Here is a 12,429-nt window from a genome sequence, read left to right as displayed (position 1 = left end):
AGAAGTGCTGATATAAAAGAAAACACAGAAAATGATACAATAGGTTCTACCAGTGGCATGACTGTAAGAGGTGCTAAAATGATTAAAGAAGACAATTTACATCATACAAATAAACTTTATTTAAGACTTCATGAAGTGGACAGTCTCCTTTCAGAGAACTACAAAATGGGGCGGAAGTCAAGAAACTTTCATAAGATAAAGAAAAAGAAAAAGGATGAGACAAATAGAAAATATCTGATTGGCTGGGGTCACATAGTCACTCTTGTTGGGGGTGAGAAGGCCCAGAGCTGGCTTGGCCTTTGGGGACTGGCTGACTGGATACACTGCCTTTCTGGTCAAGCAGAGCATTTACAGGGACATGAATGTTTGCTGATGTGGCACCTTGGAAAGGAGCTTTGTGTCAGTAGAGGCACAGTGTTGTGGTGAAAGGGGCCATGGCACTCAGAGCTCTGGTTGACCTCTAGGTCAACTGCTTGTCCACCGCTCTGTGCTCAGGTCCACACTGTGATTCTAAAGTAGCAGGGGAAATGCAGCTCTTGGACATCGTGGAACCGGTGGAACCAGGGAAAGTGAAAGTGCTGGGGTCTGAGGAATATTTTGAGCAGCTCCTGTTTCCAGTCATCAGCAAGATGCAGGAGACTATTGTGTCTTGCACCGGAGTGCACAGGAGAGCATATAGGCAGAATAGGAGCAAGTTGTAAGAGAGGGACCATATATTCATCCAAATAAAAACCCAGGTAGAAGCCTTGGAGAAAAGCACTCTGAGTCATCTTCAGAATCCAGATGATGGAATTGAGGGCAGATTGACTGAAAGGTGTGAAAAGGTGGAGGAGAAGGCGAAGGAAACTGCAAAGATAGCAGAGATAGATGTTGGCTGACCTAGTCCAGTGGATAAAGAAAAGCAATTGTCTTGAAAGAGGGTCAGCCGTTTATAGATAATGGATTCTGGTCAAGCAATGGAGATTGGCTGACAACCTAAAGAAGCTGAAGCAAGAGAGTCTTTTTTCTCTTTTTCTCTCTGTTTACACACTGTCCTCACTTACACTAAGGTTCTGCTATGGTCTGTGGTTAATGACCTCAATATGAGTTGTAAGTGTCAAAAATTTTTGTTTGGGGAAGTAACTTTTATTAGGGAAATGCCCTTACATATGAGAATTAGTGCCTAAGCCTCTTGCAGTGGTAAGAGAAGCTGCAAGCTTCTTGTAAGGAATCTTGTAATCACATTTGTTCCTGGGCTTTGGGTTATTTCTAAATTTTGAGGTACTTTGCTCTTTCTTGTGCGACCAGATAGCTCCCTGGAATGTTGGGTCTGTGTGTGTGGCTCATGAGACTCACAGATGGAGTTCTCTAGCTCTGGAGGTGCTAAAGGAGCTGCATTATTATTGGAAGATGATTTCATGCAGCAACTGCTAAAGAAGCTGAACAGGGGACCAGACTCCTACTGGGAGTGTGAATGGGGCTGACTTGGCTAAGATTGATGAATCAGAAGAAGGGGTGGAGGATGGTATTGTCTGTATTTTGGGACTTTAGTTTCTGTGTGAGACCAAAGAAGGAAAGATGTATTTTGTTGAAAATTTATATTTTGTGTGACACACTATCTGATATAATCTGTCTGGCCAGTTTGTTTGGATAGCCTAACTCAGCTTTTTTGACAAGGAAACTAGAATAGGAGATGAGATCTTGGTATTCTGTACAAGTTGATGTTATACTCTGATACATTTCAGGGGATTCTAGGCATAAAATGAAAGAGATATTTGCAAAGGCCCTTGAGGGGCTGGAGAAGGAAAGTGAGAACTATCTGCAATGGACACTAACCTGGACTGGGAACAGGTATCTTCAGGGTTCCATAAATTGTCCAGCTATAAATTCATTTGAGTAGCAGACCTGACAGTTATTTGAGATCAAAACTTTACGATGAGAAAAAAAATTATGATGTTAATAAAATTATTTATTTGATTGAAAATAAAAGGATATAAAAATTACTGAAAGTCTAATTGGGGAGGGAAAACAAACATATGCGAATAAGGATATATGAATGGCATTGATGACAACACAAGACAACATTGAGTTAAGAGATAAATTGAGTGGCAGTGCATAAATTCACAAATAAGAAACCAGGGACTAGTGTAGTTGATAAAAGAGGTGGAATTTGACCAATGGCTTTGTAAATATGGTAGGATTTGAAGGAGGAGATCATTCAAGTCAAGAGAAGGTATCATATAAACAGTTTTTACTATCCTATGTGTATATGTCAATACCATGTAAAGCATGGTGAAGAATTAATATAGGAACAAGATACCTTATTGGCCCTCAAAGAGATGGCAGTCTAACAAGTACAGCCAAGACTGATCATGGCTGGTTCTTGGAGTGGTGTAAAGATACAATGAAAGGAAACTTTAAGATGTGCCATGGAAAACAATGTTGGGTAAAATAAAGGTTGTGCCCAAGTCTAATTTATTGGGTTGCACACAAAAGATCAAGGTGGTACATGTATGATCTGAACTAAAAAACGGTTTGCTTAGTTTTAAGAATTCAATAACAGGGTTGTACTTAAGAAGGATGGAAAGAATAGTCAGTAATTGAAGGAGTCTTAAAAAACAGTGACCTGTAAACTTCAAGACACATACCCCTTCCAGGTGTGAGTGGCTGTCTTTGGTTCCAATCTTTTAAAAACACTTTTAAGTCAATGAGATCTCTGTTGTGCTTTGCAGCATAAATAAAACATATCTGTACATATCCGAGTTATTTATACTTTTATACTGATGCCCTTGAAAGACTTATAGTGAAAGAAAAACTGCCACATAAGCCCCACTACACCCTTTTACAAGGTATATGTATATTACTGAGAACTTGAGAGCCAGGTTTAAATTTGCCAGACAATCTTCCTGAGCAGTAACACGTTGACAGTGACATTTTAGAAACTGCATTAAGCAAAATAAAATATACAATATTAACATAAAATCAGGTTACCTGAGAGGAATAATAAAAATTCCTTTAGCAAATAGTAGATCCTGAGAAGATGCAACAGAATAGCACTTTTTGATTGGAAGAAGGGAAGAGAGGAAAGTAGGGAAAAGTTAAAGCCAGTCCTGCCAATGAAGGCATCCAAGGAAACACATGTAGATACAGAATCTGTGGGAGGGGACACTCCAGGACAAACAGAGGCTTCCCTGTTTGGCTTGGAGCTGACCCTGAGTACCAGTGAAATTTAAAAGGTGGTATGCAAGGCAAAAATAGTGCACAGAAAAAAACCATGGGGGAAAATAAAAAAGAAAAGGGAAGGGAAGGAATAGGAAGGGGGCACTGAAAATCCCTGAATAACGAGGCTATATGGGAGACCAGCACAGTGCCTGGAAGTGTAAAAGAGCCCAAGATTTCCTGTGCATCCACAATCAACTGCTTCTGTGGTTGGGCACCAGATAAAGAATGTGGCTTGTATTTTCACGTATGTGAAAAAATACATAAACACTAGAATCACTCTCAGTGCATCAAGGTGCTATGAGACATCTGCGAAGAAAGAATGACTGAGGGGGTAAATTGTTTACACAAAGAAAAGAAAAAATCCAATGTGCACCTCTTATCCTAGACTCAGTTCAGGTCATATGCCTGTTGATGGGAATGATAGAATCTGCTGCACTATTTAAATTGGCATTTCTCAATTTTTTGAGAGGATTAAGTACATAGTTCATATCTCAAAAATTCTATTCACTTATTTTACAGTGCTACAGTATCAATATACTTAAATTTACATTGTTCTTATGTTGATTCTTAACCTCCTCCCATTAAAACTTCTTAATTTAAGTTTTTTAAAAATTATATAAATTTCAGGTGTACAGCATTATAATTCAACATGTGTATACACTACACAGTGATCACCACTACAAGTCTTGTTACCATCCATCACCATACAGTTTACCCTGTTCACCCATTTCACTAACCCTCCAACCCCCTTCTTCTATGGAAACCACAATTCTGATATCTGTATCTATGAGTTTGTTTTGGGTTTATTTTATTTGTTCCTTTGTTTTGTTTTTTGAGATTAGACATATGAATGAAATCATGTGGTATTTGTCTTTCTCTGCCTGAGTTATTTCACTTAGCGTAATACCTTCAAGGTCCATCCATGTTGTCACAAATGGCAGGATTTCATTCTTTTTTATGGCTGAGTAATATTTCATTGTGTATATATATACCACACTTTCTTTATCCATTCATCCATCAATAGACACTTATGCTGTTTCTATGCTGCAATGAACATAGGGGTGCATCCATCTTTTCAATTTAGTGTTTTTGTGTTCTTTGGATAAATATCAAGAAGTGGAAATATGGTAATTCTATTCTTAATTTTCTGAGGAACCTCCATACTGTTTTCCATAATGGCTGCACCAATTTACAGTGCCATAACAATTAGGGTTCTCTTTTCTCTGTATCCTCTCTAACATTTGTTATTTCTTCTCTTTTCAATAATAGCCATTCTGATGGGTGTGAGGTAATATCTCATTGTCATTTTGATTTGCATTTCCCTAAAAATGTTGAACATCTTTTCATGTGCCTGTTAGCCATCTCTGTCTTTGTAAAACTGTCTGTTCAGATTCTCTGCCCATTTTTTAAATCATTTGTTTGCTTGTTATTGAGTTGTATGAGTTTTTTAAATGTATGTTAGATATTAACACCTTATTAGATATATGATTTGCAAATATCTTCTCCAATTCAGTAGGTTGCCTTTTCATTTTGATGATGCTTTCCTTCACGTTGCAGAAGTTTTTTAGTTTATATAGTCCCATTTGTTTATTTTTTCTTTTGTTTCCTTTGTTTTTGGGTCAGAGCCACAAAAACATAAATAAGAATGATGTCAGGGAGGTTACTGCCTATGTTTTTCTCTAGGATTATTATGGTTTCAGGTCTTACATTCAAGTCTTTAATCTATTTTTAGCTCAATTTTGTGTATGATGTAAGATAGTGGTCTAGTTTCTTTCTTTCTTGTTTTTTTTGCATGTGGCTGTCCAGTTTTATCAACACCATTTATTGAATACACTATCCTTTCACCATTGTATGTTCTTTGCTCCTTTGTCATAAATTAATTGTCCATATTTATGTGGGTTTATTTCTAGGCTCTCAATTCTGTTTCATTTATCTGTGTGTCTGTTTTTATGGCCATACTATACTCTTTTGATTAGCTTTGTAGTATAGTTTGAAATCAGGGAGCATGACACCTCCAGCTTTGCTCTTTTTTTTCAAGATTGTTTTGGCTATTTGAAATCTTTTGAGGTTCCATACAGTTTTTGGTATTATTTGTTCCAGTTCTGTAAAATGTGCCATTGGAATTTTGATAGAGATTGCACTGAATCTGTATATTGCTTTGAATTGTATGGACATTTTAATAATATTAATTGTTCCAATCCATGGACATGGAATATCTTTCCCTTTGTTTGTGTCTTCAATTTCTTTCATCAGTGTTTAATAGTTTTCAATATATAGGTCTTTCACCTTGGTTAAATTTATCCCTAGATATTTTATTCTTTTTGATGCAATTGTAAACAGGATTTTTTTTTCTAATTTCTCTTTCTGATAGTTTGTTATTAATGTACAGAAATGCCACACATTTCTGTATATTGATTTAGTATTCTGCAACTTTTCTGAATTCATTTATTAGTTCTCACGGTTTTTTGGTGGAATCTTTTGGGTTTTCTATATACAGCATCATATCATCTTCAAATATGATAGTTTTAGTTCTTCCTTTTTTGGTTTGGATGTCTTTTATTTCTTTTTCTTGCCTAATTGCTATGGTTAGGACTACAATAATATGTTGAATAACAGTGGTGATCATGAGCATTCTTGTATTATTCCTGTTCTTCAAGGAAAAGCTTTCAACTTTTCACCAGTGAGTATGATGTTAGCTGTGGGTTTGTCATATATGGCTTTTATTATGTTGAGGTATGTTACCTCTATACCTACTTTGTTAAGAGTTTTTTTTTATCATAAATTGATGCTGAATTTTGTCAAATACTTTTTCCACATCTATTGAAATGATCAAATGATTTCTATCCTTCATTTGTTAATGTGATTCTTCACATTAATTAATTTGTGGCTATCAATTCATTGAATCATCCTTGCATTCCTGGAATAAATCCCACTTGGTTGTGGTATATGATTATTTTAGTAAATTGTTGGATTCAGTTTGATAATATTTTGTTGAGGATTTTTGCATCTACATTCATCAAGGGATTTGGTCTGGATTTTGTGTGTGTGTGTGTATGTGTGTGTGTGTGTGTGTGAGTGTGGTGTCCTTGACTGGTTTTGATATCAGAGTAATGCTGGCTTTGTAAAACAAGTTTGGGAGTGTTCCCAACTCTTCAATTTTTTGATAGAGCTTGAGAAGGATAGGTATTAAATCTTCTTGAATATTTGGTAGAATTCATCTGTGCAGCCATCTGGTCCTGGACTTTTGTTCATTGGGAACTTTTTGATTACTGCTTCAATCTCCTTGCTTGTAATTTGTCTATTGAGATTTATTTCTTCATAATTCATCCCTGAGAGATTGTATGTTTCTAGGAATTTATCCATTTCTTCCAGATTGCCCATTTTTGGTCATATATTTGTTTAGAATAGTCTCTTGTGATCTGTTTTATTACTGTGGTATCAGTTGTAACTTATCTTTCATTACTGAATTCACTTATTTGAGTGCTCTCTCTTTTTTTCTTGGTTAGTCTAGTTAAAGATGTGTTGATTTTGTTTATCTTTCAAAAAAACAGCTCTTAGTTTCATTGTTTCTATTTTTTGTCTCTATTTCATTTTTTTCTGCATTGATGTTTATTATTTCCTTCCTTCTACTAATTTCCTTCCTTCTACTTGTTTATTCTTCTTTTACTAGTTCCTTTAGGTATAAAGTTAAATTGTTTATTTGGGATTTTTCTTGTTCTGTTTATTTGGGATTTTTCTTGTTCTGGAAGTAGGACTGCATTTCTAAGAATTTCCCTCTTAGAACCACTTTTGCTGGTGGTTTTCCATAGATTTTAGTATGTCTTATTTCTTCTTTGATTTCCTAATAATCCATTGTTTGTTTGGTAGCATGTTGTTTAATCTTTACATTTTTGTGGGTTTTCCAGTTTCTTTCTTGTAGTTGATTTCCAGTTTTATGCCATTGTGGTCAGAGAAGATGCTTTGATAATATTTCAGTCTTCTTGAATTTATCAAGACTTGTTTTGTGGCCTAGCATATGATCTATCCTGGAGATTGTTCCATGTGCACTTGAAAAGAATGTGTATGCCGCTGCTCTTGGATAGAATGTTCTGTGTATATCTAGTAAGTTCATCTGGTCTAATGTGTCATTTAAGTCCAATATTTCCTTATTGATTTTCTATCTGGATGATTTATCCATTGTTGTAAGTGAGGTGTTAAAATCCCCTAGTATTGTTGTATTGCTTAAATTTCTCACTTTAAGTTCATTATTATTTGTTTTATATATTTTGGTGCTTCTCTGTAGGGTACATATATATTTATAAATGTTATATCTTCTTACTGGATTGATCCTGTTATCATTATGTAATGCCCTTCTTTGTCTTTTATTACAGTCTTTGTTTTAAAGTCTATTTTGTCTGATATGGCTATAGCTACTCCACTTTCTTTTCATTTCAATTTGCATGGAATATCTTTTTCTGCTCCTTCCTTTTCTGTCTGTGTGTCCTTTCTTCTGAAATGAGTCTTTCATAGGCAATGTATAGATGGGTCTTTTTTTTTAATCCATTCTGCCACTCTATATCTTTTGATTGGAACATTAGGTCTATTTGTATTTAAAGTAATTATTGATAGGTATGTACTTATTGCCATTTTGTTAATTGTTTTCTGGCTATTTTTATAGTTTTTTTTTGTTGTTGTTCTTATTTTTCTCTCTTCCCTTGTGTTTTGGTAGTTTTCTTTAGTGTTTTGTTTAGATTTCTTTCTCATTTTCTTTTGTGTATTCACTATTATTTTTTTTCCTGTGGTTATTGTGAGGCTCACATAGAACATCCAATGTAAATAGTACCCTGTTTTAAGTTGGTACCTACTTAAATCTGAACACATTCCAAATCTTTATCTTTTACTTCCCACCCCCATTTTCTATTTTTGATGACACATTTTACATCTTTTTATTTTATGTACTCCTTAACTAATTATTGTAATTTTAATTTTCTACCTTTGTCTTTTACCCTTCATACTTGCTTTACAAGTGATTGATCCACTACCCCTATTATATATTTACATTTTCCAATGAGATTTTTACTTTTGTATGTTTTCTTACTATTAATTAGTGCCATTTCTTTTCAGCTTAAGGAAGTCCCTTTAATATTTGTTGCAGGGCTGGTTTACTGGTGATGGACTTTAGCTTTTGCTTATCTGGAAACTATTGATGTTTCCTTCAACTTTGAATGCTAAGCTTGCTGGATAGAGAATTATTGGTTGGAAAAAAATTTTTTTTCAGCACTTTGAATATATCATGCCTTTCCCTTCAGACCTGTAAAATTTCTGCTGAAAAGTCTGCTGATAGACTTATGGGGGGTTATTTTGCATGTAACAAGTTGTTTTTCTCTTGCTACTTTTAGGATTCTCTCTTTATCCTTAACTTTTACCATTTTAATTGTAATGTGTTTTGGTGTATGTCTCTTTGGGTTCATCTTATTTGTAAATCTCTGAGCTTCTTGGACCTTGATGTCTCTTTTCTTACTCAGATTAGGGACGTTTTCAGCCACTGTTTCTTTAAAGAATTCTTCTGGCTCTTTCTCTCTTCCTTCTCTTTCTGGGACCCTGATAATGTGAAAGTTATTCCATTTAATGTTTTCCTAAAGGTATATTTACTTTTTAAAATTCCTTTTCTTTCTTTTTTCTTTTTTTCTTTTTTTTCATTTTGCTGCTCAGTCTTGGTTTTCTATTGCTTTGTGTTCCAGGTCAGTGATTTGTTCTTCTACCTTATCCAGTCTGCTGTTGAATCCCTCAAGTGTATTTTTAAGTTCAATTATAACTTATGTTTAGTATTTTATTATATTTTCTGTCTCTGTTGAAGTTCTCACTGTGTTCATCCATTCTTCTTCCAAGTTTGGTGAGCATCTTTATGGCAATTATGCAGAACCCTTTATTAAGGCAGTTGGTGAATTCACTGAGGGGAGGGGACAGAAATAGAAAGGGCCTGAGATAGGAAGCAGTAATTCAGCACAATCAGGAGGAAGACAGTCAGCAAAGGGAAAAGAGAGGGAAGAGGAAGAGCAGGGCAGGCCATGGAACCCAAGGGAAGGAGTAAAATGCTCTGTGGAAGTCGGAGAAGATGTAGACTGACAAGCAGTTGCTGTAAGTAGTATTTAGGAGGGCTCTAGAAAGATTGGAAAATAAGGCTTTAATAGAGTTTTAAAAGAGGATATCAATATCTTGTGATGAACCATAATGGAAAAGAATATGAAAAAGAATATATATATATATATATATCTTAATCACTTTGCAGTACAGTAGAAATGAACACAACATTGTAAATCAACTATACTTCAATAAAATAATTTTTTTAAAAAGAGGCTATATAACCTCTAAAGCAAGGGCTTAAGGAGTGAGTTGACAGTGATGGACTTAAGGCATCAGATTTACAATAGGCATGAAAAGATTTTATGGTAAAAGGACGGGGAGAGATAGCCTGAGAGCTTGAAACAGCAGCAGAAGCAAGGAAAGGGGAGGCTTGAGAGTGCCTGTGGGAAGAATGGAAAGAACCTGATGAGGAGGTTAAGGAACAGGTGTGAAGGGAAATTATTAGATGAAAAACACTGTGGGGATGGCACCCAGAAAACATGGAGGAGTGAAATTCTGTAAGAAAGTGATTTTGAAATGAAAATGAGGTTATGAGAACTCTGGTCAAATGGCTTTGGGGAAAGTTAGGAGAGACTGACACTGGCCTAGTGAAACAGAATAAGAGTGAGATTGGGGCTTAAGGATGGTAGGAAAGTATTATGTCATTGCTCTGGAAAATTTTAAATTGAATTCAAGAAACAGAGTTTTTAATGGATTTGTAAGCTGCTAAAGGCTTAAATTGTGTACAAGGCTTAGAGCTTGTTGATCACATTCAGTATCATTTCATAACCCTGGGCATCCCTGTAGTTGACTGCAATGTGAGTAAGACAGAATTGGAGATTGACAAATTGAGAACATTGAAAGCTAAAGAGGACAACAGATTTTAAGGTGGATGCAAGACAATTATTGACCTACACAGCTGATCATTAGGGCAGTATGGGTACGGAGGCAGAGATGATGGAATGACTGCGGGCGTCAAAGGACTTGCTGTATTAGTGATGGGGCAAGAAACATATTAAGCAGGAACAAAGGAACAGAAGCTGTGGAAGTTTAGGGGGTAGTGGTGAGCAGTAATATTGAGCAGCTGAAGCCATGGAAGTGGAATAGTTCTAGCTAATGATGAAACATAAGGATTGGCCATGTAAGTCAGTTTTTAATATGGAGACACCACACAGGTCAGTGATGTTGACAAGATTAAGAAATCATGTGTTCAGAGGTATGACTGACTATCAACAGGGTTGCTGTTGCTGCTGCCTGCCAATGGCAGGAGACAGTTGATGTGGATGGAGAGAGGAAAGCCTACCCTTGTAGCATGGACAATAAAATGAATATACTGCAAGGGGGAAGCAGAATGTTGGTTTGAAAGTGGCAATGGAGGGGAAGGATGTGTTGGCTCCATTTCCTGAGTAGCTTTCACAGAAAAGTGGCATGATTTATAGTGTAAAAGCAGATGCAATTTATGTGAGTAGGTAGATGGAAAGAACAGAGTAAAAGGTGGCAGACATAGAATTCTTTTCTGACACCAAACCAGGGAAACTGGAGCAGAGTTTTGCATGAGTGGGAGAAAATCACTGATGCAAGTTAGGGCTGATGTGTACAAGGAGAGAGAAGGGCTTGAGGGGTTTCCTGAGAGTGATGGATTTGAGCTACACAATAAAATAAATAACAACCAAACAACAGAAAATTGGAATCTTGAGTTTAGGTGGTAGCCAGGAGTCACAGGGTAAGGGAAGGGGTATGCTGAACTTACAGGATATATTCAGAGATGTGTGTAGTTCTAAATAGTCCAGAAGCCAGGGGGAATGTTGGTGAAATGGACCTTCTACAGAATTGCTCTTTGGATATTGAATTTTGGTGAGTTTGTGTGTGTGTGTGTGTGTGTGTGTGTGTGTGTGTGTGTAGTTGGGGGGTTGGGGCATGAGGATTGCCTAGCTGCTGCTATAATTTATGCATCAGGTTAGTACAAATTAAGGGAAGTAGTTTTTGAATCTAAAAATGTCTTCTAATATAGTGCTACTCAAAGTGTGGTTGAGGACCTCAGCGTCAGCATCATCTGGGAACTTGTTAAAAATGCCAAGATTTGCCCCTATCCTAGTTTTACTTAATTAGACTATCTGGGGTAGGGGCCTAAACACCATTTTAATGAGCCCTACTGGATCTCAGGGAAGTTAAAATTTGAGAAGCATTTCTAACCCTTTGCAATAGGTGGTTCCCTCAGAAGAAGACCCCAGAAAGGGCAGGGATTCAAAGACTCTCAACTCTCCATCTGGCTGGTCCCAAATCTTTCTGCTTCTCAGAGGCCAAACCAGAGATTAAGTTTCCTGTGAACAGTTGGAGGGTTAGATGAGCACACCCTCCATGAAAGGGTCCTAACACTGAGTGTCCCACGTGTGCCTGGCAGAAGCCCTGTGGGACAACTTGCTCTACTGGCTGGCAGACGAGCTCTCAGAAGAAAACGCCCTGTGTCTCTTCTCATCCCTCCCCCTTCGCCACAGCACCATTCAGCTCATCAAACTGAAGAACCCTGATGATCTCACAGACCAGACCCACGACCTTCTTTGCTTTTGGAAAAGATCACTCCCAAATTCCACAGACAAACTTCGTCTTCTGGCTTGCCATCTCCGCAAGATCAGCAGGAGTGACCTTGCAGAAGAGCTCAAATTCAAGTGGGAAAATAAAGTGTTCACTGAACCCCAGCAGTGGTCTGATGTGGTGGAGTTCAGCCCCGTTGCTCTTTCTTTTGCCCTAGGAAAAGTGTCACAGTCGGTTTGAAGACCGTTTCTGTCAACATTTTACTAGCAGTTTCCAAGTAATGTTGTTTGAAGTGAATCTCTTTGATAGATGTGTTATTGAGACAAGTGAAGAAGCACTAATCAGACAATAAAAAGCATCTGTGGGTCTGAATTCTCACTCATGGTTCAGTGATACATGTTCTGCAGCCAAACTTAATAGCATTTGTAATAGAGTTTGCCCTGTGTGTATTTTAATAGCTGGGGTTGCTTTTTAAGTGTAAAGGAAAGGTATGGTATACAGAATCCCTTTTTTTTTTTATTGTTATCTACATAAAAGTAAACTAGTTACCCAGGACTCCAAGCAACTGATTCACATTATGTGTATACCATGGAG

At 36.8% G+C, this 12,429-nt stretch overlaps 1 protein-coding gene across 1 annotated transcript in view; it reads left to right on the top strand.

The window, feature by feature from the left end:
* DTHD1 (death domain containing 1) overlaps positions 1 to 12,075 on the top strand; it is a gene marked incomplete at both ends in the record, with an annotated part of 70,221 nt that extends 58,146 nt beyond the window's left edge. The window contains 2 exon segments of the mRNA XM_082654028.1: positions 11,652 to 11,699; positions 11,701 to 12,075. Coding sequence (XP_082510154.1) covers positions 11,652 to 11,699; positions 11,701 to 12,075 — 423 coding nt within the window.
* Positions 12,076 to 12,429: the final 354 nt, after the last annotated feature.

The sequence above is a fragment of the Grampus griseus genome (assembly GCF_964374135.1).
Source record: "Grampus griseus genome assembly, chromosome: 4".
Lineage (NCBI taxonomy): Eukaryota > Metazoa > Chordata > Mammalia > Artiodactyla > Delphinidae > Grampus > Grampus griseus.
The sequence above is the reverse complement of the archived record's forward strand: the minus strand, read 5'-3'. Positions and strand labels throughout refer to the sequence as shown.